Genomic DNA, 27864 nt, shown 5'->3' with positions numbered 1-27864 from the left:
TCGGCCACGCCCCTTGAGTCCCCGTCGCCGTCAAGTCACGGCAGAATCGCCATGGCGGCGCTGAGCGACCTGGCGTCGGCGCTGGAGTCGTGCAGGGTCCGGGACCGCCTGGTGAGGCTGGGGAAGCGGAGCGCGGCTGCAGGCCCCCCCCCCAAGTGGAGCCCCCCAACCGTGTTCAGTGACCCCGGGAAACTGAGACCAGGCAGGGGGGCGGGCTCGCCGAGATCGCCGGCGAACCGCCCGCCAGCCCTGACCCCTAGCGGTTGGTCGTGGAATTGCTTCCCCTTGCACCTCGCTCTCTGGCTCTTCAGCCTTGCTCCCCAAGTCTTTGCTCCCAAGACTTTGAGGGGTGCCTGACCCCCCACCGTGGCAACAAATGTGACTTAGAGGACTGAAGCTGGAGAGGGAACTTGCTTCCAGATCCCCAAGAGGTTGGGCATGGATGTAGGGAAGTTCCAGCCAACCCCCAGGCTGGGCCAGTGAATACTCAGGATCCGACCCCACCACTATGTTTGGACAGGCCTTGCATGCAGAAGAAGGGTGGTTCGAATCCTGGCATCCCATATGGTCTCCCAAGCCTGGGTTCCAACGCCCCCCTGGGGGTCTCCCATTATCCTTGCGGACCAGTGCAAACTCGAGAAGTAGTTCTTGGACCCAAAAGGCAGGAATGAAAAAAAAACTGTCAGAAATTATTTAGATTTAGTATTGAGGCTCCTGCAGTCATGTGATTCGATTGCACCATGTGGTCAGTGGCAATACCTTTCTGGGACCACCCTTGAGTATCTGGGTTCACCTGAGCAGTCTCTTGGGTGGTGGGGCACACCCATTGTTGTGGGTCTGCTCTCAGAAATCACTCCTGGAAGGTTTAGAGAAACCCCTATGTTGCCCTGGGGATCAAAATGGAGCTGGGTGGCAACTATAGGTAAAATCTTGGATAAAATCATTTGTCTTGCCCCTTGGCCGGCCCTATTTCGATCCCCAGCTGCATAGGGTCCCCAAAGTCCCACCGGTATCCCTGAGCATTGAGTGAGGAATAAACCCTAAGCCTAGCACCCCACTCAAAGGAAAAATCAAAACAACCAACATATCTAAGTTCTTATATGTGTCAGGCAAGTGCAAAAGATTGAAACTTTTACTCCTGGCTCTGCACTCAGAAATCGCTTCTGAAAAAACAAACAAACAAACAAAAAAAAGAAATCGTTTCTGGCAAGTTGAGGATGGTCCATATCAGATGCCAGGGATCAAACCTAGGTTGGTCTCGGGGTGTCCATGTGCAAGGCAAATGCCATACTCGCTGTGCTATCGCTCCTGTCCTCTTTGCTTTTTGTTTTTTTGTTTTTTGAGGGGGGGCACACCAAGCAGTGCTCAAGGGTTAATCCTGACTTTGTGCTTAGGAATCACTTCTGGGACTATATGAGATGCCGAGGATAGAAGCTGAGTTGGTCACATGCAAGAAAGGCACCTTTCCTGCTGCGACCCCTGAAACTTTTTGGGGGAGGGAACGTATTGATTTTTACTCTCTGGCTGGGCTCAGGGATCCTGCTGGGGAGGAAACAGGTATTGAGGGGTCAGAGAGATACTATGGAGGTAAGGCATTTGCCTCGTATGCAGAAGGACATGGTCGAATCCCGGCATCTCACATGGTCCACGAGCCTGTCAGGAGCGGTTTCTGAGTGTAGAGCAGGAATAACCCCTGAGTGCTGCCGGGTGTAAGCCCCCCCCCCAAAAAAAAAAAACCCAAAATAGAGAAAACAAGCATTGGCCACTTGCAAGCCAAATGCCCTACCCATTGAACTAACACCAGCCATAATAATTCTACTTTGTTTGGGGGCTACACCTGGATATGTTCAGGGGTTACTCCTGTGTCTGTGCTCAGGGATCATTCCTGGTGGACTCATAGGACCATATGTGATCCCAGGGATCAAACCTGAGTTGGTCACATACAAGGAAAACACTACCCACTGTACAATCCCTCTGGCCCCCAAGTCATCCTACTTTTTTTTGTTTTGTTTTGTTTTGTTTTATTTTGGGTCACACCTGGTGACACTCAGGGGTTTCTCCTGGCTCTTCACTCAGAAATCGCCCCTGGCAGGCTCGGGACCATATGGGTCCAGAAATTGAACTGCTGTGCTATCTCTATGGCCCTTCTTTTTTGTTTTGTTTTGTTTTTGGTTTTTGGGCCACACCCAGTGGTGTTCAGGGGTCGCTCCTGACCCTGCACTCAAATCGACCATGGCTGGCTGGGGGACCATATGGGATGTCAGGAATGGAACCAGGTCACTCCCCAGGTCAGCCGCATACAAGGCAAATGCCCTACCACTGTGTTATCTCTCTCTCTCAAGCCTTCATTCTACTTCTTTTTTGTTGTTGTTGTTTGGGGGGCACACTCAGTGATGTTCCTGGCTCGGGGGACCATATGGGACACCAGGAGGATTGAACTAAGCTAGCACTGACAAGGCAGATGCCTTACCGCTCTGCACCACCGCTCTGGCCCCTCATTCTACTTCTTTTTTTGTTTGTTTTTGGGTCACACCCGGCAGCGCTCAGGGGTTACTCCTGGCTCTATGCTCAGAAATTGCTCCTGGCAGGCTCAGGGGACCATATGGGATGCCGGGATTCAAACCAATGACCTTCTGCATGAAAGGCAAATGCCTTACCTCCATGCTTTCTCTCCAGCACCTCATTCTACTTCTAGAGCCACTTCCCAGATCCCTCAAGTCCTTTTGGCAGTGATCAGAGGTTCAGGCCTGGACATGGGGGAGAATCCAACAACAGACACACACACACCTGGCACGGGGTGCTCAGCCGTGGTTGGGGGTCAGGGCCGATTGCTTTAGGTCACGGATGCTGACTTTTTCTCTCCCCCACAGATCCGAACGCTGGGGTACAGCTGCCAGCTGGTGGGCGGGATCCTGGTGGAACAAGGTCCTGGCAGGTCAGAAATAGGGTCCCACCTGCTGGCTCTGTCCTCCCAGCTCAGCCACTGGCGGACAGTGCTTCGTCTCTTTGATGATTTGGCCATGTTTGCCTACACCAAGCATTATGGCCTGGGGCCCAAGGTAATGGTGGCTGGATTGGGGGTGGGGGAGTGGTGCTGGGAAGGCACAGGGAAGCGGAATCACAGCTTCTCTGGGTTTTATTTGGGGGCAATTATGAGATGTTTAGGGTTTAAAATTCATCAGCTTGGGGCCGGAGAGATAGCACAGTGGCAGTTGTCTTGCAAGCAGCCGACCCAGGACCTAAGGTGGTTGGTTCGAATCCCAGCGTCCCATATTGTTCCCCATGCCTGCCAGGAGCTATTTCTGAGCAGATAGCCAGGAGTAACCCCTGAGCACTGCCAGGTGTGGCCCAAAAACAAACAAACAAAAAAATTCATCCGTTTGAGAGCCAGAGGATAGCACAATGAGCAGAGAGTGCTTGCCTTGCAAGTGGCCAAACTGGGTTCAACCCTTAAGGTGCCTTGAGCAACCAGGAGTGATTCCTGAATCCAGAACCAGGAGTAACTCCTGGGTGTGGGCCCCAAAACACAAATTTGTCTATTTGGACTCTGAGAGATAGGACAGTAGGGAAGGCCCTTGCCCTAGCAAAGAGCCATCCTGGTTTGTCCCCCAAGCTTGCTAGGAGTGATCTGTAAATGCAAAGCTGAAAGTACTCCCTGAGCACCGAGTACTGCTGAATGTGTCCCCCCATTCAAAAGAAACTTTACAGCGAAAGGGGCCCAGCTGGAAGGAGGAAGGTGAAAGGAGGGAGAGAAAGTGGCAGAGCAAGGCAGGCTGCTGATCACCCCAACTGGGCAGCTGGTGTGGAAATGCAGCCCCAGGGACTGGCCAGTGCAGCATCCTCAGACCCTGCCTAGCTGGATTCTGGCTCTAGATTAGAACTCAGGGCTGAGTGGGGGTGGCTGTGCCTTGCCCCAGAATCAGTGATGTTGAAGCAAGAATCGGGCTGTATTGCAAGAGCAGGGCCCCTTACTGCTGGCCTCAGGGCTCATCTGGGGGATGGCCCACAGGACGAGGACGCCTTTGTACGCTTCATGTCGGTACTGGGCAACCTGGCTGACCAGCTCTACTATCCCTGTGAGCATGTGGCCTGGGCCGCTGACACCCACCTCGTCCCCCTGCGCTCGGCCCCGTGGTGGACGCTCAGCACGGCCTTCTGGGCCTCTTCCCTGTTTCTGAGCATTGCCAGGTAAGGGCAGCAGTGGGTTGGGTGGGGCGGTTGGGTGGGGGCACCCCACAGGCTGGAAGCAGGAACAATCTACCACTCTCCAGGCCCCTGTCATTGGGTCAGCCTGCTGCTGGGGAGAGAAGGAGGAGCTGAATTTGAAGTTTTGCAAGTCTGGGGGAACACTCTGGAGATCTCCAGGCTGTGTTCTCTCATGGGCAGGTGGCTTCCCCCTAAGCACTGTCCTCACTAAGTGGCCAGGTATTTGTAGATGTTGGGCCAGACTCTCATTGGACTGGGCTACCCAGGGCCCATTTACGGCACCTGCAAGGCCAGAAAAGTGGAGCAGGCGGTATTAGGAACCAGCGGGGTTACAATGGCAGAGACGCCCCCACCCAACCGGTTTTCTCCATCCCTCCTTTCTGGGGGGCTTCCAGGTCTCTGTGGATAATGCGGAAGCTGAGGCAGACGTTGAGGCCCTCAGCTGAAGTCGCTAGGTATGTTCTTTGCTTGATTGTTGGGAGGCACCCAGGCCCACCCAGTGCAGTGGGGAAAGACACACACAGCTGGTAGAAATGGGAGGACTGAAGCTTGCAAAAGATGGTAGACCTCAGGGAGCCAGGACTGAGCCCTGGCCACGCCCACAGGGCGGAGACAGCAACAACCACGCCCATGGGGTGGAGCCAGTGATAGCCACACCCACAGGAGGAGTCATTGTGACCATGCCCACAGGGTGGAGCCAACATATGACCACACCCACAAAGCCTTAATGTTCCTGCCCATGGGAGGAGTCAGTAACAGTTACGCCCATGGGGTGGAGCCAACAATAACCACACCCACAAGAGAAGTCATGTCATGACCACGCCCATGGGTGGAGCCAGATAGGACAATGGGATAGGCTAGTTACGTGGTCACGCCCACAGGGAGGAGCCAGGTCTGGCCACGCCCACACGGGGATTTGGGTCAGGTTCAGACTGGCCACAGAACACTAGCATTAGTGTGTGGCCTGCCAGGATTCCTGTTTGGAGACTTTCCATGCTCTGGACTCCCCGGGCAGGGCACCCCTTGGCCGACTTCCCCCTACAGCGCCCCCTCTGTCCCGCAGTCAGCTGCCCCGGAGCAAGAGGTGTGCGGTGGAGTGGCAGCTACGCTCGGAGCTCCTGTTGCTGCTCTCCAATGCGGCCGACCTGGCCAACGCCGTGCACTGGCTGCCGCCGGGCATCCTCTGGGCCGGCCGCTTCCCACCCTGGCTGGTGGGCCTGCTGGGCACCATCTCTTCCCTCCTCAGGGCGTACCTGGCTCTGCGGGCAGACACGCTGGCCGAGGTGGTCACCTCCTGAGCCGACCAGCGGAAGCATCTGGATCCCAGAGCAAGAGCCCGGCCCCCCAAAAGCCCAAAAGCAATCACGGGCCGGGCCTGGAATAGAACAAATCAAAGGCAGCGGTGGGGGGAGCCCCGTATTCCAGAGGAATACAGCGTGGCCTGGGGTCTTTCCAAGCCTTGTCTTTTGGCCCCGGGAACTCACCAGCCCCTGTGTGGAGAACTTCTCAGGGCAGGGGGGGCTGGACCCCGAGACTGGAAAGCAGAAGCAGCTCTGTAGGCCCCCCTGGTGGAACCTCCCAGAGCTGAGAATCATTAAATTTTGTGGTGTTGGTGCAGTTCTGTGTGTCATTCTGCATGCAGGTGGGGGGGCCAAACCCCCCAGGTCAGCCCACAGTGCCTCTCAGGGCCTTGTACTGGGGGGCAGTCCTAGCCCGCTCAGAGGTCACTCCCAGCAGGGAGGGGTCCCTTGTGTGGTGCTAGTGAACTCTGGGCAACCACTCTCCCCCAGTATCTCTCTAGCCCTCTATTACTTTTTCGTTTGGGAGAGCCAAGACAACTGGGGCTGGGAAGGTGGCTTGCTGCCTTGCAAGCGCTAGCGTAGGACGGACCGTGGTTCGATCCCCCGGCGTCCCATACGGTTCCCCCCAAACCAGGGGTGATTTTTTTTTTTTTTTGGTTTTTGGGCCACACCCGGCAGTGCTCAGGGGTGAGTCCTGGCTGTCTGCTCAGAAATAGCTCTTGGCAGGCACGGGGGACCAAATGGGACACGGGGATTTGAACCAACCACCTTTGGTCCTGGATCGGCTGCCTGCAAGGCAAGCGCCGCTGTGCTATCTCTCCAGGCCCCAGAGGTGATTTCTGAGCGCACAGCCAGGAGTAACCCCTGAGCATCAAACGGGTGTGGCCCAAAAAACAACAACAAAAAAAACAAACAAAAAAACTGCAGTGATCTGTCCCACCTAAAAGCAGGTTAAAATTATTTTTTTATTATAACACCATGATTTATCAAGTTCATCTTAATACAGTTTTAAGCAGTAAATGTTCAAACACCAATCCCACCACCAGTGTGAAGATTCTGGGTGTCACTGAACCCAGAAACATAAGCACTGTTTGTGGCTTCCTCTGTGGCCTCCTGGCAGATCAAGCTTCAAGCCAGGCCTGGAGTGCCTAGTTCCCCTGCACACACCCCTGGCCACTGGCAGTACTCCCTGTTCTGACACCTGCCCCAAGATGAGAGGATGGGGACCCCAGTTTGTTTGCAAGCAGGCCCTCGAGCCCCTCCAGACAGCTGCTGTCCAGGGGATTTAGGGACAGTTTGGACCTGGCATCCAGATCTCTCCAAAATCCTGTTGTAACAGAGACTGTTGGAGTGAGGAATATAGAGCAGCTGGGGAATTCCACCTGAATCTTTAGTCCCCAACACTTGCCACTTGGAGACCAAGCCCCAAGAGAATCAAAAGTGGGTACCCCATAAACATGTACTAGACTCAATTGGGGCTGGGAGGCTTGGGGGAATCCAAGATCAATCCAGGCACTGCTTAAAACCTGGCCACTTGGCAGGACTTCTTGGCAGCTCTCTGGCCATCATTATTGCTAGAATCACTGTCTGACAAAACTGGGGGGAACGTGGGGCACAGTGGGTGGGGTGATGGTGCACACAGAACCCCATGGAAATGCCTTTACAAGGAATACAAGGGGCTAAGGAGCAACCTCAGCAAACAGGGGAGGATCCCCGAGGTGTGACATCAAGGGGCGTCTCAGGGTCAGGTGGGGAGCAGATGGTGTGGCCATGAGGTCTTCCTACTGGGTGTCTGGAATGTTCTTTCTGGGGAACTGGTACTCAAAACAAGTTCATTTTGCTAAAGTGCTCCCGCAGGTCTCTGTCCTGTCAATGAGGACATGGCACTGGGGTTTGGGGTTGTGCTCAGAGCCCCCTAAGGCTATGGGCCCTGTAGGCAATGTCAAAAGTGGGGAGTGCTGGAGGGAGTATGGAAGGCTTCTAGGCAGGATTAGTGACAAGGATGAAGGAGCTGTGGGGCCACCAAGCCTGGGATATTCCGTTCCCTGTTGCAAATGGCCAGTGTCCTCGTGACATGTGACCTTCCGGGTGGCCCAGGGCCTCGTAGTTCCTCTCATCCCATGTTGAGGGGTTCGGATGCCAGTGAGGGACACCGGGCAAGGTACCGGAGGCAGCAAAAATGTCTCCTCTCCCCATGCAAGCATTCAGGATGGAACCTGGACAGAACTGGGTTTTGGATCTTACCCCCCATCCCAGGGCTGCGTGGGCTGCCCTGGCTGCCACCTTGGGAAAAGCACCGAGCTCATAGGGGCCTCAGCCGGGGGTCCCCTGGGTCTGTCTGATGTTCCAGGCTGTGAGCCCCTGCCCACAGTCCCAATGCCTGAAGCTGCCCAGAGCACCGGAGTATCCTGTCTGCCTGCCCCTCCCCAGGACACCCCCGGGGTTCTTCTGTTCACTTTGCCAGGCAGACCCAAAGAACCCTGGCCTCCAGCATCTCCCAGATGTGGAGCCCTCCTTCCAAATGGCTGTGGCCTGTGCTAGGGGTCTCCCACTATGGCGCCTGCAACGGGAGGAGCAGTCATTTCCCCCCAGCTACAGAAGTTTCTTGGGTTAGCTCTGGTTCAGTCTTCCGCTAGGAACGTTCCTTTTGGTTCCTTCTGGTTTAGAAAGTCCTCAGAACCTCAAAACCTGAACCCATGACTCTTAAGTCCCCACCGGCTCTCCAGGGGGCATGGCGGGGTCTCCGCAGGCCAGGCCCCTCAGAAGAAGATGACATCTTCTTTGCCGCCTTCCTCCTTGTCCTCAGGCGGCGAGGCCGGTGGCCTTGGGGGCACAGGCGGAACTCCCGCTTTGAAGAAGCACTCGGGGGACAGGTCAGATGGGGTGGGGCTGGGCGTGGGGAGGCCGGGGTCTGGAAGAAGGGGTTTGGAGTGTCAGTTGGCAGCCAGGCCTGCAGGTGAGTCTGCTGCCCAGAGACCGGGGACCCTGGGCTCACCTGGGGGCGGCACGGGGCCCTGGCTGCCTGGCAGGACGGGGCTCAGGGAGCGGCGGTTCCGGGCTGAGCTCTCATCCTTGCCAATGAACTTGGTGAGCAGCAGCTGCTGCTTCAGGTCCAGGGAGGCTGGAGTGGGAAAAAGGAGCAGCTGAGGGGGGCTGGGATCTCCCCAGTTCCTTCTCAGTTCCTCCCACCGGCTGCTGGACAGGGATCTCCCATATCCAGGCATTAGGACCAGGCCCAGCATGCAGCGATGCTGCCAGGGGGAGGGTGGGAACCCCATCTCTCCCAGGGGTCCCAGATGTTGGTGGAGCACTAAGTCCGGGCTGCAGACGCACACTAAACCACCATCTCCACCAGCGGGCGCCTCAAGCCTCCCTTTCTCAGTCGCCCCATGTTCTTCTCACCCACAGACCTGGGAGAGGGGGCCTGGTCCTGTCCCCTGGGTCTGGGCTGCGGTGCCCTCACCTGAGCTCTCCCCTCGCTGGGCGCCCCGGTTCTTGCTCTTGTCCTTGTCCTTGCCCCCCTTGGTGCAGGCAGCCAGCTTGGTGGGGATCTGCTGCTGCACGGCCGCCTGTCTCTGGATCTGGTTGGTGGTGCTCAGCAGCTGGATGGGCACATCGCTCTTGGCAGGGGCGCTGTCCCGCCGGGCCACCTCAGGGCGCTCGGCATACTCGAGGGACCCCGAGGAGGGCAGCAGCACCAGGCTGGACCGGGGACCGCCCACTTTGGCAGGCGCCAAGGGCCCTTCCAGTCCGTCCCCATTGAAGCTGGGCGGGTGGGCCTGAGGAAGGAGCAGAGACACTAGGTGCAGGGTGCTGCTGGCACCCAACTCTGGGGAACCCCGGACTTGGATCCTCTCTCCCCGGAAGGAGCACTAAGGGTCATTTGCCGGCTCAGTGTGCCCTGAACCCATCTCCTGATAAGTCTAGGGGACACAGGTCCCTCTTGCCTGCTATCCCAAGATTCTGGTCTCCTGACTGGTCACATTAGCCTACACACTTCTCAGCCTCATGTACTATAGCGAGACCAGACGTGGTCACATTCCCAATCACACAAGCTAGAGTGCTCATTTTTTTAGGGGGGCCCTTCCAACAGAACAGCAGATCACTGCAGGGGTCCCATGCAGCAGCAAGACACTGGTGCACAGTCAGGGCCTCAATAAAGAAAGAAAAGGAAACTTTCTACTGCCTGCCTAGAGAGTGGAATGAAATTCAGGGGCTCACCCAAGTCAGGCACTGAGACCAATAGGGCCCCCCAATGGGGTGCCAAGATTTTCTGTGATCGAGAAGCTACAGATCTTGTACACACCTTAATTCCTGTACTACCTCCCTGGTTCTGCAGTCTTTTGGGGGGTGGGGTGGGAGGACACCCAGGATTCCCTCCTGGCTCTGCACCTAGCGATTTCTCTTAGTGGGGCCTGGGGGTCCATATTATGGGGTGTGGGGATGGAATCTGCCTGTAAGCGCCCTACCAGCTGTATTATCTCTGTAGCCTCTGGGTATACTACTTTGTCTTTGGGTCACGCCTGGTGGAGTCAGGGCTGACTCCTGGCTCTGCTTCAAGGATTACTTCTGGTGGCCTTGGGGGGAACCATAGGGGATGCCAACACTGAACCCTGGTCTTCAGTGTGCAAGATAAGAGCCCTACCTGCTGTACAATTGCTCTGGGCCCCGTGGATTTTTGTTGTTGTTGTTGTTTGTTTTTGGGTCGCACCTGGCAGTGCTCAGGGGTTACTCCTGGCACTATGCTCAGAAATCGCTCCTGGCAGGCTCAGGGGACCATATGGATGCCCAGAACTGAACTCGCCTCCATCCCCGGTCGTCCACGTGCAAGGCAAATGCTCTACCGCTGCGCTATTGCTCCGGCCCTGGATTCTATTTTAATTTAATTTAAAAAGTTTACTTTTATTTTGTATGTATTTTGAAGAACCCTACCTGGAGGCGGGATTGCATCCCCTGAAACCATCTCTCAGCCCCCTCTTAGGCACTAAGAAGCTCCCCCTTGCAAACAGCAGCATTCACGCGGGGGGGCCCCTCTTTGCCAGGGCTGTCAACTCACCTCTGCCAGCACATCCTGGGGCAGCGCCCCGGGCACTGTGTTCTGTTTCTTGAGTCGCCCCAGCAGCTCCACTTTCCTCTGCTCGCGCTCCACGGCACGCTGCGCCTGCAGCAGCCGCTCCAGGTCCTGCTGGTAGGCCTGCCGCTGCTGCTCCAGCTCCTCGCGCTGGCGGTCCAGCGCCTCTTGCAGCTGCCGGGCCTCCAGCTCCCGCTGCTCCAGCCGGGCCGCTGCTTGCTCCAGCTCCCGCTGCTGCCGTGCGCGTTCGCGCTCCCAGCGCTGCTGCTCCTGGCGCAGCTGGCCCTGCATCTTCTGCACGCCCGCCAGCTCCTCCCGCTGCTTCTCGAAGTTGCGCTGCCGCTCCTGTTCCAGCAGTAGGTTCCCGCGTGTGGACTGCAGCCGCAGCAGCCGCTCGTGCTCCGCCAGGGTGCTCCGCTGCCGCTCCACCAGGCTGTCCTGCTGGGCGATGAGGGCCTGGACGGCAGGGGCCACAGCCGGTCAGAGGGAGCGGCGCCCGGCTTCAGACCGCCCCTCGCCCTTTTTCCCCAATCCACGCCCAAATATAAAACATGTGAAACCACGGCCCCTGTCTGGCCACGCTCCCAACACACCTGGAGACTCAGCAACAGCTGTGAGAGTGTCTGGATCCTTCGGACCAGCTGCAGGAAGAACCAGAAAAGGTGGAAATGTCATCAGTGGGAGACCGAGAAGAAAAAGAAAAAAAAAAGGTGCAGAAACCAGTACAGAGCTCTCTGGGTTGTGTCCCCCAATTCCTGGAGGTGACCCCGGCCTTGTGCCTACCTCGGATTCCAGGAAGGTGGGTAGCGTGTGGTTGCCATTCTCCGTACCCTGGGACTCGCCCTGTAGGGACAGTAGGCATAAGATCAGAGGGGCTCAGGTGCCATCCAGGGGGGGAGCCTGGGTTGGCCCCTTGGGTGTGGTTGAGTTGTGATGCTTTGGCAGAGTCTTGAACCCCCAGCTTGGCTTTCGGTTGGACACAAGGGAGCATGGAGATCGTGGGGTCCCATGAGGCTACATGTTGATCAAGGTCACGGTGCCAGGCCCCAGACCGCCCCATCCCAGTCCTGTTCTGTGCCCCCACCCCCAGCATCTGAAGACGTGAAAGCTAAGGCCTGCCCTTTGACATACCTCGGGCACTGCTTCCGAGGGGGCTTCGGGGGTGTCGCTGAGCTTCATGTCAGGGCTGGAGGGGGGCCCTGACCAGTCTCGGGGCTTGGAGTCATTGTTGTAGATCCTCTTCTTAAAACTTCCCCCTTGAAGGAAATGCCCCACTTGTAGCCTGAGGGACTGGGCCTTCCCCCTTCAGTCTGTACCACCCTCAGGAAAAGGCCAGATTTAGGTGCACCGAGTTTCTTTTCCTTTTTTGGGAGGGGGACACACCTGGTGGTGTTCAGGGCTCACTTCTGGCTCTGCACTCAGAAATTATTTCTGGTGGGACCATCTCAGGTGCTGGAGATTGAACCTAGGTTGGCCACTTGAAAAGCAAGTACTTTGCCTGCCATTCTGTTCATCCAGCCCACACTTCAAGTTTCAGATCAGTCTGTTCTTTTAAAGAAGGTGGATTCCCTGATAGCACGGTGGGGAGGGCGCTTGCCTTGCATGTGGCTGACCCAGGTTCGATCCCTGGCATCCCATATGGTCAAGAGATTTCTGATTAAAGTCAGAAGTAAGCCCTGAGCACCATGGCCACTGGGTGTGACCCCAAAACAAACACAAACAAAAAGGGCAGATTTTCATAGAGGGAGAAAGTTGAGCTTGGGGGTGCTGGGGATCCAACCTGGATAGGATATACATGCAAGGCAAGCACCCTCCCCACTGTAATATCCCTGCAGAAGAGAAGCCACAAAGTGTCCGAGTTCATCGATTCTCTCCTAGAGATTTCTTGGGACACAGAAGCAAAGGGGCCAGGGGGTGCAGGGAAGGGTCTATTCCAGGAGCCCACATAGACCTGAGAGGGAACGTAGGCCTGTGGCATCCACTCACCGGCAGTGCTGAGGCTGCTGGAGCTGTCATAGCCCCCGAAGGTGTCTGCCCGCCGGGGCAGGGCAGTAGGGCCACCACTGTCCTCTGCCTGCCCGTTGGCACTGCCCAGCCGGCGGCAGATGAGGCTCTGGATGTCATCAACTGAAGGGGGAGACAGGAGGGCTGGTTACCCAGTGGGACAGGTACCAGCAGGTATGACCAATGTTCAAAACAGGGTGGGGTGAGGGTGGCCCTGGGAAAGAAGGCAGGTCAGATGCAGCTGTCAAGGACCACTGGCCTTAGATAGGAAGAGGAACATTCCAGCATGAAGCATAGAAAGAGGCATGCAAAGGCCTTCGAGCCAGTACGATAGGAGGGCATTTGCCTTGCAAAAGGTCAACCCAAGTTCGATCCCAGCATCCCATGTAGTCCCCTGGAGTAAGTCCATACCATAGCTGTGTATGGCCCCCAAACAAAAAGCACCTTGAGAGCTTTAGGGGATGAGAACTTGGGAGTGGCTGTAGGGAACAAGAATAGGGGGAGTGCAGAATTCCTAAAGCAGAGAACCAGCTCCCCACTCTTCCCCTCTCTATTCCCCTTTCCCTGCCCTTTTCACTTTGGGGACACTCCCAGTAGTGCTCAGGGGCCACTCACTCTTGCAATGCCCAGGAGACTGTGCAGTGCTGGGAATGGGATCTACGGCTCCTACTCTCAAAAGCTCACGCTAAACCATTGGGCTAGCTCCCCAGTCCTCTCTTCCTCATCTTTAATGGATTCTTCTTTTTTCTTTTTTGTGGTGGGGAGTGGTATGTCTGGGATTGAACCCAGATCTTATGCATGTAAGGCCCATGAACTAGCATTCCACCTTTAAAAAAGCAGCATGGCTGGCCTGCTGTGAAGCACCAACGGGTTTGTGAAAGTTTTTGGAACCCTGCATCCCTTTCCCTACTGCTCCAGGCGCTCAGAAACATCTTGATGCATGATGCAAGGTTCCGGGAACCTCCTAAAATACGGCCAGCAAAGCTGTTTATAGTTTTTCTTTCCTAGACACAAAGCCCACTGATCGGAAAGGGGGACCTTTTGAGTGTGGGGAACTACCTGGGTCAACCTCACATTCTGGGGTCTGCAAAGGACCTTGCATATAGCAGGCATGTAAAGTGTTGAAGAGAGGCGCTGTAAATCTGCAAGGGCCCATTTTCGGGCACTAGGGGGCGCTGGTTCCAAGCGAAGGAAAGTGCTTTAGATGCAGGGACATGTTCCAGACACTAGGGGCCTAGTTCCATGCAAGAGAAGGTGCAGGGAATCGAGGCATGTAATATTGGGGTGCAGAAGATCCATGGGGCTGACTCACTCTCACTCATGGCCGACTTGAGAATCAGCTCTCCCTGCATGTTGTCGGAGGGGTCCCCCCCGCGGAAGAGGAGGGGCGTGGGGGCCCCGTTGTCCAGTCCCCGCATCTCGGCCATCTCCAGGTAAATGCGCTGCTTCTCGCTGAGGCTCTGTGCAATTTGCTGGTCTTTCATGTTCAGCCGCTCTGCAAAGTCATGGGGAGCCCCCTAAGTTAGCCGGGGAGGGCTGGAGTCTGACCCGTTGGGGACACCCTGCCCTCGCATCTATCTCAGGCTGGAATGAGCCTTTGCAAGTGAGAGTGGGTGTTCTGGTGGTTTCCCCCCAAATCCAAAGAGAGACAGGACAGCAGGGAGGGTGCTGGTCTTGCAGGTGACTGACCTAGCTTTGATCCCCAGCACAACACAGGGTCCCCCGAGATCCACCAGGATTGACTGAGCCCTGAGCAAAGAGCCAGGAGTAAGCCTTGAGCACTGTCTGGTGTGGCTCAAATACAAAAAAAGAATGTGGCTTCCTTCCTTCTTGGTGGTACTCAGGGGGCCCTCTTCTGATGCTGGGGATCGAAATGGGGTTAACCACGTGCAAAGCAAGTGTTTCCTCACTGTCCCTCTCCCTCTCCCTCTGGGTGGCTTTAGGTTGTGCAACATCCAGTCCTCTGAATTATGAAGCAATAATTTTTGGGGGTTGGTTTGTATTAGTGGGGGGCTGTCTCATCTAGCTAAGGGTGATTCCTGGCTCTCAGCTCCAGAATCACTCCTGGCCGGGCACCGGAGACCATATGTGATGCTCAGGATTGAACCCAGAGCAGCCAGTTGCAAGGCAAATGACCTAACCACTCTACTATCACTCTGGTCCTGAGATACTTTTAAGACATTTTAATTTGGGCCCGGAGAGATAGCACAGCGGCATTTGCCTTGCAAGCAGCCGATCCAGGACCAAAGGTAGTTGGTTCGAATCCCGGTGTCCCATATGGTCCCCCGTGCCTGCCAGGAGCTATTTCTGAGCAGACAGCCAGGAGTAACCCCTGAGCGATGCCGGGTGTGGCCCAAAAACCAAAAAAAGACATTTTAATTTTAATTAAGAAATACCATTTTTGTTTTTTGTGTTTTTGGGGGGGCCACACCCAATGGTGCTCAGGGGTTACTCCTGGCTCTGTGCTCAAAAATCGCTACTGGCAGGGTCGAGGGACCAGATGGGATGCCAGGGATCGAACCCGAGTCCATCCTGGGTTGGCCACATGCAAGGCAAATGCCCTACTGCTGTGCTATCACTCTGGCCCCGAGAAATACCATTTTGGATGTTTAATTTTGTGCTGGGGCCCCTCCCAGCAATGTTTGGGGACCACATAATCTGAGGCTGGGGGGTCAGTACACACTGGGGTATCTGAAATGATCATGCAGAATGAGGTCAGCTCCAGCAAAAGGGCAGACGCCACGTGACCTTCCTGGCCAAGAAGTGCCCCAAATAGCTGATTGGTGGGGAAGGGAAAATAAAGTAGGACCAGAGGTGACTCGGCGAGGGAGAGGAAGTGACTAGACGCAGCTTAGTTTTGGGGTGATGATAGTTAAGGAAGGACTAGAGGTCCCAAAGATGCACTGTGGGGTCTGGATGGTCGGGGGTGGGGGACTCCCCAGAAATGTTTACTTGTTTTGTCTTTACAGGGCTTGAGGGGGAGGAGCACGAAGGCCACTCCTGTGGGTGGAACTCCAGGCCTGAACCCCCACCCTGATTACCCCCATCCTGAATGTGATTTCATTTGTCCTGGGAAGGGACCCAGGGCTTCTGCACATGCCAGGCAAGTGATCTGCCACCAGGGACTGGACACAGAGCACGTGGCTGACCGTGTTTCATTCCTGGCGTCCCATGAGGTCCTCTGAACCCTGCCAGGAGTGATCCCTAACTGTAGAGGCAGGAGGAAGCCCTGAACATCTTGGGGTGTGCCCCACTGCCCCCAAATACAGGGATAAAGTGATTTCAACTCCTGGCAGCCATCTTTGGAACTGGTACTTTGTGGCCCCTAACCTCATGGTCCTTCCTCTGTATGGGGCAGGGCCCAGAGACTGCCCCGCTCAGCCCTCATCCAAGAAGCTGGGCCTGGGCAGACCTGACGGGGTGGCGGGATAGAACCCAGCAGAAGCCAGGACCCCCTTGTGCTCGGCTTTGCCTTCTTTCTTTAGTAAAACTATTTTACTGGGGCTGGGAGAGGTTCCAGCAGTTAGGACACATGCCTGGCTGACAGCAAGATTTTGCGTTCAATTCCTAGAACCTCAGGGTCCTTATCTAAGTATTTCGGGGTGCAGCCTGGTTGGAGGCCCCCAGCACTGCCAGAGTAGCCCAGATAATCTCCAGCACCCCAAACTTGGATGCTCTCACTGAACTGCCAGTCTGGTGGGGTCCAGAATTGGCAGTGGGACTCCTGAGAGCATAGGAGACTCCTCCCCGCAAAACTAAAAAAAAATTTTTTTTTTTGCCACACCAGGTGACACTTAGGGGTTTACTCATGGCTATGCACTCAGAAATCGCTTCTGGCTTCGGGGACCATATGGGATGCTGGGGATCGAACCAAGGTCCGTCTTGGATTGGCCGCCTGCAAGGCAAACACCCTACCACTGTGCTATGGCTCCAGTTTCAACCAATTTGGATTTTTGTTTTGTAGGGCCACTCCCAAGATGCTTAGGGGTGACTCCTAATTCTGTACTCAGGGATCACTCCTGGTGGTACTTCGAGGACCATAAGGGATGCCAAAGACTGAACCTGGGTTGGCCATGTACAAGGCAAGTGCCCTCCCTGCTGTGCCATCGCTCTGGCCCCCTTTGTCTCCTCTTCTGCAGGGACAAGCAGGGATGGCCCGGTGGGGGACAGAGACAGATACCCACATCTGAGGGCCAGTGTTGCCTCACCTTGGAAGCCCTTGAGTCGCAGCTGGCGGGCCTCAACCATCTTCCTCTCCGCTTCCGCCTCACTGAACAGCCCTTCCTCTTGGGCTGGGCAGCTGCAGGGCAAGGGACAGAAGCAGGAGATAAATGTGGGGGTCCAGTGGGGGCCTCTGCTGTCTCCCATTAGAAAGGGGGGGTTTGGACAGAGAAGCCCCCAATGGCTTCTTCCCTGTTTTCCTCAGGGTCTGGGATGGGCCCTCCTGAGATGAAGGTGGAAATCAGGTGGTGCCAGGATGCCAGCCTGGGGATCCCAAACACCAGCCTCACACTCTGGCCCTTTAGGCCCTTCCTGGGGACCCACCCCCATCACCCCAGGAGATGGCAGCTGAACTGAGCTGAAGTGAAACAGGGAGGAAGTGCCTGGATCACTGAGGCTTCCAAAACTTGCTCAGTCTCTTCTTTCCCTCCCTTCCTCCCTCCCTCCCTCCCTCTCTCTTCCTCCCTCCCCCCTATCCCTCCCTCTCTCTCTCCCTCCCTTTCTCTCCTTCTCCCTCTCTCCATCTCTCTCTCCCCCCCCCCCATGGTATCAGGAATCAAACCCGGGTCAGCCACATGCTAAAGCTGGTGTCCTCCCCAAATGTCCTGTAAATCCCAGCCCTGTCTGTTTTTGCCACCAAGGCATGGGACCAATGACCTAGATGTAACAAGCAAAAATGACCCTAAATATTTATTTGGGTGTCATTCCAGATAACCATCTGGCCCCCAGTGCCCATGGCAGGCTCAATGAACTTTGTAAGTGGGAGACTTGGGTTCGATTCCTAGCACGGAAGGGCCCCTAAGCACTGTGGGGTGTGACTCCAAGAAAAACAACAACAACAAAAAACAACAAACAAAACAAAAACAAAAACAAAAGCAAGGACAGGCCAGAGCCATAAGACAGTGAGCAGGATCTTGCCTTGCAAGCTGACTCAGGTTCAATCCTCAGCATCCCAAAGGGCTCCCTGACCCGCCCCCCCAGGAGTGATCTCTGAGCACAGAGTCAGAAAGAAGTCCTGAGGGCCCTTGGATGTGGCCCCCAAGCCCAAAAAAGAAAAAAAACACAGCACAGCCAAGGGCCAAAGACATGGGTGCTGGGTGGTTCAGTCTCCGACACTGCAAACCAAATCCCCATCCAAGCTGAAACCCACAGTTCCCAGGAGGGTGGCTCCATGCACCCCGAGACTGAGGGTCCCTTCCCACCTGTCCACAGCTTGCCGGATGTGGTCCATCCAGGCGCTGCGCTCCTCCTTGGAGCTCGTGTACATCTCATACATCTCAGGTCCCTGCAGCGACGCGCTGATCAGGAACATGGCCTTGTCCTCGTTCGCCACCTCCCGTACGATGAGCTTCTGGAGTGACACTACGGGGCGCTTGGAGTCCTGTAACGGGGGATTGGGTGTGTGTGGTGAGGTACGGGCATGAGGGAAACAGAGTTACAGGGGGTGGGGGTGAAGCAGGGGGAAAGGCACAGGTTCAACCAATTCCCAGCCCCATCTGAGCACTGCTGGGTATAGTAGCAAAATAATGCAAAAGGGCCAGAGTGGGTAAAGTGCTTGCCCTGCATACGGCCCACTTAGGTTCCCTCTCCAGCACCCCATAGGATCCCCTGTGCCCTGCCAGGAGTGATCCCTTGTAAAAGATGATGTCTGATTCTGGGAGAGTTTTTATAATCCCTGAGTACCCCTGGGGTGGTGCCAACAAAAGCAAAACCAAACAAAAACAAAATGACAAGACAAAGTGGCGACTGGACAGACAGATGGACATGGACATGGGGGGTGGTGAGGACAAGGCAGAAAGAAGGTGGTTGTGCCTGTCCAGTAGTCAGTGACCCTCAGTCTCCTTCCAGACCCCAGAGACGGGCTTCCCTGGCTTTTGTGTATGGGATGAGATGAGGATCTTTGAGCTCTTTGGAGAGGGGCTGGAACAAACCACTGAAGCCTACAGCTGGGGTCAGACAGGGCCTTCATTCTGTTTTTGTTTGGGAGGCATGCCTGATAGGGATGACTCCTGTGGTTTTGTGCTTAGGGATCATTTCTGGTGGTGCTTGGGGGGCCCTATGGGGTGCCAGGGATCAATTCCAGTCAACTGCATACGAGGTAAGTGTCCTCCCCACTGATGTATATCACTTTGGCCCAAGACCCTCATTCTTGGGCAAAAGCTTCTCTTGTCTCCTCACCAGGTGGTAGCTCTGGCCTTTGGGAAGGGCCCTGGATAAATGGGAACTTCTGATCAAGTGGTCCCTGGGGGTAGATGGGCCCTCCCTAGGGTGGGTCAGAGTGTGGATCATACCACGGATGCGAAGACGTATTTCTGGTCTTTCTCCTGGAGCAGCAGCAGCACATCAGTGAGTAGCACAGCAAGGACGTCTGCAGGAAAGTAGGCTTGGTTGAAGAAGGGCCGCAGGGCCCAGTTACCCCTGCCCACCTGCTTCACCCCTCCAGGTAGCCCCCACTTCCTGGCTGAAATCACTGTGTGCCCCCCCCCAGACATACTGTGCAGTCCGCTAGATCACCAGGGTGCCTGCTGGCACAGCTCTGTACCTTGATTTCCTGAAAGGACCTCACCTCACCCCTCCTCATCCATTCTCCTGGCTCAGGATCCCCTGGGTGGCCACCATCTCACATACCACCACCTTGAGACACATTTACCCCTTGAGAATCCATGGGTGGCCCCCATATCCCTGGGGACAGCAAAATTCCCTTCCACACTGTCCTGTCACCCTCTTTTTGAGAACCAAAACAGTGCCACCAATCCAAGATGATTCCATGATTCCAAGATGGTGCCCCATCCAAGATGGCAGCCATGATTCTAAGATGGTGCTGCCAATCCTAGATGGTACCCCTATCCAAGATGGCACCTCCAATCCCAGATGATGCCACCAATAATAGATGACATCCATCATTCCAAGATGGGGTCTCCCATTCTTGATTGGTGCCATCTATCCAAGATAGTGCCTCTTGGTCCATATTGGGTTTCTAAAACAAAGATGATGCTAATCCAAAATGGTGGCTCTGACTGCAGCTAATGCCAGCAGCCAGGATGGTGTCACCCACTCCACTGGGACCCACCATTGCAAGATGACGCTTCCCACTCAATACTCCAAGTAGATACTGCTACCAATTCAGGAAGGTGCCCCTTATTCCCAGATGTCCCTCACAACACCAAGGCTGAGCGGTTTCACCTTTCAAGCGCCCCGATGTGCTCTTCCAGCACAGAGCACCCTCCAAGTAGAGCTGCCGACGTAATACATCCTCCCGGCGGAAGGTCAGGCCGTTCTCCAACTTGCTGGATGACTTAACATCCATCTTGCTCACAATCTCCCTCAAACGCTGGCCTCTCTCTGACTCGCTGACCTTGGCGTCCACTTGTGAGATGATGTCTCGGATGAGGCTCAGCGCCTGTGTCAAGGCCTCGTGGTCCTCGGAACCAGCTGCCACACACACACACACATATGATTGCTTGGATCCATGCTCAGGACTACAACCCTCAAGACACTCAGTGGCTACTCTGAAAGTCCCTCTGGGTCTTGCTTCTGACTCCCATCTTGAGTCAAAAAAGTTCTAGTATCAATGCCATTGTTGGGTATTTAGGTTTGGAAGACGGAGCTACCCATGTGGTACAGAGGGACAATGCAAGGGACCCATCTTTGGGGCGCAGATCCCACCCTGGCCCCTCCACCTCCTGTCACTGGAAATCATGAGAGTGAAGGTTTTCCCCATGGGTTTACTTGAAGAACCTCCAAAGACATGCCTGGGGGTACTGAGCTGAGAGGTCTCAAAGCTGAGAGTACCCTAAGAGGGACTCTCAAAGGGCACAATCTTCACACTGAAATATGGGACATTTGCTTGGACTGTGCCAGGGGCTAGAGGTAGCAGGTGGGAGAGATGACCTGGCACACCATCTTTTTGGTATTGAAAACCCCAGCACTCCAAGACCCAGGCTGTGTGGGGAGGTGTAGGGCCGGGCAGTTCTGAGAGTGTCTGGCCAGAGTTTACAGCAAGGTCCATGAGTGAGGAGCCAGCCCTCCAGGGTGTGGGGTTTGGGGGTCACCCATACCTTCTGTGTTCTGCACGATGCGCTCCAGCAGCACCGGGTACTTGGTGATACGCTGCGTCACCAGCAGGACACATTCCTGCACACCCAGGCGCCGCACAATGGGCAAGTTCCCAATTTTCTGGGGGTGGAGAAGAGGAACCCTGTGAGGCTGGTGTTAGCCGCACCCTGGCACCCAGAGGCATGGGAGCTGGGGTGTGTAATCTCCCTGAAAAGCCACTGGCAGGAGATAGCTCAGCTGCTGAAAAGGGTCCTGCATACCCCAGGAAGGAATTAGAAGCTTCTGGGCACCCCGGAATGGCTGTACATCCTGGAAGATCCGTAATACCTTCACCCACGCACTGGAATTTCTGCACCCCATAACCACATCCCATAACACCCTCACCCACACACATCAGAACCCCTGCACCCCATAACATCCTTTCACATGCACTCAAACATCACCAGGACACACACCTCATAACTGTATCTCTACCCCCCAGGAAACACATATACCCCAAAACCACATATTCACACATACCCAGAACACGCTCACATTTACCTTGTAACACAAATATACCTGAAACCACACCTATAAATACCCCGTAACCCACACAGACACCCCTCATCCCTACCCCACACCATAACAATACACATCCCCAAGACCACACCCATCTCACCCCCCCCAATAACCTCTCACACCCCAGAGCCATACTGTTCACTGTCTTTTTTTGCTTTCTTGGGCCACACCTGGCAGTGCTCAGGGGTTACTCCTGGCTCTGCACTCAGGCTCTGGGGATCATATGGGATGCCAGGGAGCAAACCCAAGTTTGTCCCGGACTGGACACATGCAAGGCAAACATCCTATTGCTGTGCTATTGCTCCAGTCCCTTACACACATCTATATACACAATTACGAATAAAACATGCTCACACATAATTATTCTATACACACTCCCCAGGATCTCAGATGCCCAGAAGAAACATATACATTCTCTCTACCCCCAGAACCACACATATATAGCCTAGGAACCATATTCTTTCTCTTATTACATTCCTGATCCTCCAAATTACAGACATCTGGAATCATTCACACATGCCCAAACTCAAAACATGCAGAATCACAAACACATACCCCCAAACTACACACACACACACACACACACACACACACACACACACACACACACTTGAACTCTTTAGGGTGGCTGTGGGAATCATCTGGATAGCTACACCCATGTGCACACACAGACCAGAACTCTCCAGAACTTTCCAGAACTCTCTAGAATAGCTGCTTCTGGGGACCCCAAACCAGCTCTGGCTCAGAACCAGGGTGCCACCATCTATAGACTGCCTGGAGGTCCTAGCGTGCTCTTTAGAGTATACACACCCATGATCCCACCAGCAGCACCATTGGGTGTAGTCCTGGTGAGTCCTCATAATAAAAGGGGTAGGAAAGAGCAGTGAGCAGCCTTGATTCCCACCAGGTCCCCAAAGCCTGCAGCATGGGGAAAGACCTCAAACCCAGAGAATACATTTTCCATTCAGAAATATGTTTTGGGCTGGATAGAGTCCAGAGGGGAGGACACTTGTCTTACATGCAGCCAACCTGGGTTCAATCCCTGGAGCCCTACAGGGTATGACCCCCACATACATGAAGCACCCCTCTGGCCAGGAGAGGGAGGGAGGGGAGAGAAGAAGGGTGAGAGAGAGAGAGAGAGAGAGAGAGAGAGAGAGAGAGAGAGAGAGAGAGAGAGAGAGAGAGAGAGAGAGAAGAGCCAGCGAGCGAGCATATGACAATCTTCTTCCTCTACCTTGATCAAGTTCTGGAACTTCTTGTTTTGCTGCAACAGGAGCTTATAATGGCTGATGGCTTCGTTGTGGCCACTGCAAAAGGCCCCATACTGCTCCTTCATCTTCTCCCCATTTTCACCGGAAAACTGAGGGGAGATGGGGGGTTAGGGTTGAGCAAGGGGTAGTGGCAGGTGGTGTGAACCCTCTCCAGCGGGGTGGTAGTAGCTGGAATGAATCCTATGAGTGGTGTTAGAAGTGGTGTGAGCCCTCTTGTGAGGGGTGATAGTAGGCAGTGTGAACCCTGCCTGTGAAGGGGTGGTGGTAGTATGTGGTGTGAACCCCCTGCGATAGGTGGTAATATGTGGTGTGAACCCTCTCGTGAGTGGTGGTAGTCAATGGTACATCTCCGTGTGAGGCGTGGTGTGAATCTTCCCAGTGATGAGTTGTAGTAGGCGGTAAACCCTCTTGTGAGTGGTGGTAACAGCTGGTGTGAACCCTCTCCAGTTGGAGGTAGAAAGTGGTGTGACCCCCTCAGTGAGTGGTGGTCTTAGTCAGCATAAACCATCTCCTGTGGGTGACAGTAAGTATATGAACCCTCCTGTGAGTGACAGCAGTGGGTCCCTATCTCAGGGGACTGATGCCACTGGAAGCAGTAGAGATGCCCCCCATGCCCACCTGCTGGACCAAGAGATCCCCAATTTTTTGGATGATGTAGTTGCGCTCGCTGCCTTCCTCCAGGGACTCCTGGCGCCGCTCCTTGAGGCGGGCGAGGAACTGGCTATGACCTTCCAGCAGACCTTCAGCGCCTGGGAAGAGGAGGCGCACTTCCTGGGTGCCCCACTGCAGCTCCTCCCGCAGGACACGTCCGTACACACCCAGCAGGATCTTCAGCGTGCGCACATGGTGGGCCTCGGTCTGCATCAACTCTGCGGGGTGACAGGGGGAGAGCTGAGCCTGGGACACAGGGTACCCTGGAGCCTGCAGATCTGGGAAGAGGCAGGTTGTCTTTCCTTAGTGTCCAGCTCAGTATGTACCCTGAGGTTCCCGCTCTCTCCAACCTAGTGCTGCAGGTGGGGTGTCCCCTGCTAGAGTCAGCAACCTGGGGTACAGAAGCAACAGGAAAGAGAGAACCTAGGGTATAGGGGTGGGCAGGGAAGACCTCAAGTTCAGGGAAGGTCTGGATTCTCCAGTCATGAAAGACACTTCCTGGCCTTCTAGATGTATCTCAGACCCTGACACCCTCCTCTTTTCTTTTTAAAAAGTGGGGCTGGAGTGATATTACAGCAGGAAGAAAATTTGCCTAGCATGTAGCCAACCCAGGTTGGATGTTGGGCGTCCTGTAGGGTCCCCTGAGCCTGCCAGGAGCAATACCTGAGTGTAGAGTCAGGAATAACACCTGAATGCTGCCAAGTATGACCCCCCAAATGGCTTGAACAAAAAATAAAAAACCAAACCAAAAAAAAAAAAAACCAAAACAAAAAACAAGGGTCCAGAGCAATAATACAGTGGGCATTTGCTTTGCATGCAGCTGACCCAAGTTTGATCCTAGTATCCCATAGGGTCCTCTGAGTCTACCAGGTGTAATTCCTGAGCACAGAGCCAGGAGTAACCCCCTGAACCCCACTGGCAGAGATGGGGTTATGCAGGAAAGGAGCTGGGGCTAAACTGGAGTGGGTGAGGCTATTCTGGAGAGAAGGACCATTCTGGAGTGGACCATGCTTGGCTTACTAGGGAGGAGGCAGGTCATGTTGAAGAGACTGACTATATTGGAGTGGGCGTTTCTATTCCAGAGAAGGACCATGCTGGAGTGGACAGAGTTATGCTTGGGTAGGTGGAGCTATGCTAGGGGAGGAGGTGGGAACATGCTAGGGCAGGGCTATACTGAAGGGGCATGGCTCTTCTGGAGAAAAAGGGCCATGCTGGGTGGGCATGTCCATGCAGAAAAGAGGCGAAGCCATGCTGGGGGCGTGGCTATGTCAAAGAGGCGGGGCTATACTGAACTGGCCCTGGTTCTTCCAGAGAAGGGCCATGCTGGGGTGGGCGTGGCTATGGTCGGGTGGGTGTGGCTGTGCTGGGAAGAGGCGGGCCATGCTGGGGTGTGGCTATGCCAAAGAGGAGGGACTATACTGACCTGGCTCTGGCTATTCCAGAGAGAATGGCCATGTAAGAGTGGGTGTGGCTATACTGGGGTAGGCGGGGTCACACCGAGCAGGTGGAGCTACACCCAGGGGTGAATGTGCAACAGCGCCCGCCTCCCCAGCAGAAGGCAGACTCGGGGCCTCCTTACCGTACAGCACATCCTGCCTCTTCACCACCTCCTTCTTCTGCTTCTTGACATAGGCCGACTCCACCGCCAGGCTCCAGGACTCGGCCTCAAACTCGTGAGTGTCTAATTCGAGCTCACCCTTTAGTGTTGCAGTGTAGGGATCTAGGGGTATGGGGGTATGGTCAGGAGAGCATGAAGGGTAGTTGCCGGAGGAGGGGGAAATACAGCCCGCGGGCACCCTCCCATAGACGTGGGGGCCCCCGGGTGGCCGGCCGTACCTTCCAGAAACACAGAGTCAGTGGTGGAGGAGGTGAGAGACAGGGAGTCATCAGCAGCCGGCTTGAACTTGAGGAAGAGGGCGTCAGCCTCATCCATCTCTCCCGTGCCGGCCCTGCAGACAGAGACCAGGAATCATCAGTGCAGCAGGGAAATGAGGTACAGACAGACACGCTCTCCTGCAAGCAGATTTGACAGCAAAACCCTGGATTCCTCCTGGCTCTGAGCTCAGAAATCCCTCCTGGCGGACTATGAGATGCTGGGGATCAAACCCGGGTTGGCTGCATGCACGGCCAGTGCCCCTGCTACGCTATCGCTCGGACCCATCAAGGCACATGCCTGCAGGAAGGTGGGGTCGGATCGAAGGCACCATGTATGGCCCCCTTCTCCCCTCTAACCACTGGGTGCATTCTCTGAGCACAGAGCCCAGGAGTAGCCTCTGAGCACTGCCGAATGTGCTCCAGACCCATCCCCTACCCTCAACCCCTGCATAAACAAACTGGAGCGGGGACGGTGAGGGGGACTGTTTAATTTAAGCATTCTGCACATTAACAGATACCCCACAAAATCCTTGGGAAATACAAAATAGAGTCCCCTGTGCCCGAACTCATCTCCCTGGGGTTCCCAGCCTAGTCTGGGGGGTAGTTGGGGAGAGGAGAGAAGAGGGCAATCAGGGCTCGGCAAGGGAAAACTAAGGGTCCCCAGAAAAAGCACAAAGTCAGCGCCCTTGAAAGGGTCCATGCCGCATCCTGTTGGGAAAAGGAGCAGGAAAATGGACTTTGCTGGCAGGTGTTAATGAGAATTTTGTCACTTGGTTTGGGGGCCCAGCCTGTGTGGCAAGATATGGGGAGGGTCTCCGGGCTGAGAGGCTGGTGGGTCCGTTTCACCCCAGTCTCTGGCCCTTCCCTCCCAACTGCCCGGCTTACCCAGGTCGCGGCCCCGATCCTCCTGCCGGGCTGCTGGGTGGCTGTGGTCGCCCCTTCGGCAGCACCGTCATGCCAACATTCCTGGCATCGGACAGCAGCGGGGTCCGGGGGTGCTCTCGGAGCGACGCTGCGAGAGAGGCAAAGAGCGAGGTGGAGCTGAGCAGGTGGGCCGGGCAGCGTGGGGGGCCGGGGCGCGACCTCAGTGCCGACAGGACCCGAGAGGTGAGGAGCTCGTCCCCACGCAGGACCTGGCCGCTCCACTTCCTGGGGCAGGAGCCGCACAGGGCCAGCTTGGGCCGGCCCCGCTGGCCTGCCTTGGGGTGTGCGCTCCCCATGGTCGGCCAGCACCGGGCTCCGAGGGGGATCCCCTCCCAGTGCCTTTTATAGCTCCTGTGGGGGATCCTTCTAGAAGAGCCTGGCAGCTTCTGCATTGACTGTATTGGTCGGCGGGGCGGGTGGGGTGGGCGGGAAGTGGGCGACCTGGAGAGCAGAGGGATCACGGTGGGGGGAGACACGGCAGGGGAAGCAGAGAAGTTCAGGCTCATGGTTATGGAGACAGAGCTAGGGCTGGACGATCCGGCATTACATACTCACCCACACAGAAACACACACACACATCACACAGATAATACAGAGACCAGAAACACAGGCGTACTCACACACAGTAGCACACACACTGATATGGACACACAAAGTAACACAGAGACAGCAGACACACACACATATACAGTGATACACGACATGCAGTCAAACACGGTAACAGACACCAGAGGGAGACACTCATACAAACACACAGTAACACAAACTCATACAGACATACAAACACAGCCACACCCACATACAAGCACACAAAGACACCACACATACATCCAGATACACAGAAATAGACACAAAAGGACAGATAAACATAAACAGAGACACATGTCGCTTATACACACAGAAACACATAAACACACACACACACACACAAGGTTACCCGAGCTACTAACGCGTCATAACCTGAAGTGAGAGTTGGCAGACTTGAGCCCTGTGGACCAGCAGACAGTGGAGGACAGACAGGAGGACAGTGATTTCTGGAAGTCACCACGCCTGTGCCTTTCTTTGGGAACCGTGATGGCCTCTGGCCTCCATCTCCCTGCTCAGGGATCCGGAGTTGAGGTACACTGGTGCCCAATGAGCACCAGGACAGGAACAAGGCCTAGAAAGTAGGTGTGTTGACTCCCACCTCCCTGGGAAGGTCAGGATAGTAATATCCTTTAAGCAGTGCCCCCAGGACCCAAGGGCTGGAGGTTGACAGTGAGAAAACCAGCTTTGGAAACTGCTCCAGGCAAGGGCAACAGAAACATCTAGAAATGGAGAGATAGAGGAGCCAGTCACCTGCCTTTGATCCCCACCCAAGCACAGCCCAGAGTGATTGCTGAGCACAGAGCTGGGAAGGAGCCTCCAGCAACTTTGGATGTGGCCCCAAATCCTCCCAGAAAAAGTTCTTAGAGGCCAGAGTGATAGGATAGCAGGGAGGGCAGGGCACTTGCCTTGCATGTGGCTGACCCGGGTTCGATCCCCAGCATCCCATAGGATCCCCTGAACAATGCCAGGAGTGATCCCTGAGTGCAGAGCCAGAAGGAAGCCCTGAGCATTGCCAGGTGTGGGTCTTCCCAAAATGTTCTTTAGGTGCAAATGTTGTTCTGCAATTTTTTTGTTGTTTTTTTTTAGGATCATACCTGGCAGTGTTCAGAGAAGTACTCCTGGTCTTGGGGGACCAGGT

At 55.2% G+C, this 27864-nt stretch overlaps 3 protein-coding genes across 3 annotated transcripts in view; 2 read left to right on the top strand and 1 right to left on the bottom strand.

Annotated features, from left to right (window-relative positions):
* The window catches only part of CLEC4G (C-type lectin domain family 4 member G), a 284468-nt gene that overhangs the window by 209513 nt on the left and 47091 nt on the right, over positions 1 to 27864 (top strand). The window lies entirely within an intron of this gene.
* PEX11G (peroxisomal biogenesis factor 11 gamma) lies at positions 16 to 5823 on the top strand. Its single transcript, XM_049789462.1, has 5 exons — positions 16 to 111; positions 2871 to 3059; positions 4010 to 4188; positions 4602 to 4661; positions 5270 to 5823. The coding sequence occupies exons 1-5, from the start codon at positions 52 to 54 to the stop codon at positions 5502 to 5504; spliced, it is 723 nt and encodes a 240-aa protein (XP_049645419.1). The 5' UTR covers positions 16 to 51; the 3' UTR covers positions 5505 to 5823.
* ARHGEF18 (Rho/Rac guanine nucleotide exchange factor 18) lies at positions 7900 to 26434 on the bottom strand. Its single transcript, XM_049789413.1, has 19 exons — positions 26100 to 26434; positions 25176 to 25288; positions 24919 to 25059; positions 23307 to 23557; positions 22652 to 22777; positions 20862 to 20979; positions 19987 to 20235; positions 19095 to 19171; positions 18006 to 18184; positions 16791 to 16882; positions 13895 to 14077; positions 12565 to 12705; positions 11710 to 11834; positions 11362 to 11421; positions 11172 to 11219; positions 10564 to 11034; positions 8971 to 9286; positions 8503 to 8628; positions 7900 to 8418 (listed from the first exon to the last, which is right to left on the bottom strand). The coding sequence occupies exons 1-19, from the start codon at positions 26432 to 26434 to the stop codon at positions 8267 to 8269; spliced, it is 3303 nt and encodes a 1100-aa protein (XP_049645370.1). The 3' UTR covers positions 7900 to 8266.

Source organism: Suncus etruscus, chromosome 15 (assembly GCF_024139225.1).
Source record: "Suncus etruscus isolate mSunEtr1 chromosome 15, mSunEtr1.pri.cur, whole genome shotgun sequence".
NCBI lineage: Eukaryota > Metazoa > Chordata > Mammalia > Eulipotyphla > Soricidae > Suncus > Suncus etruscus.
This window is presented reverse-complemented; position numbering and strand designations above follow the sequence as displayed.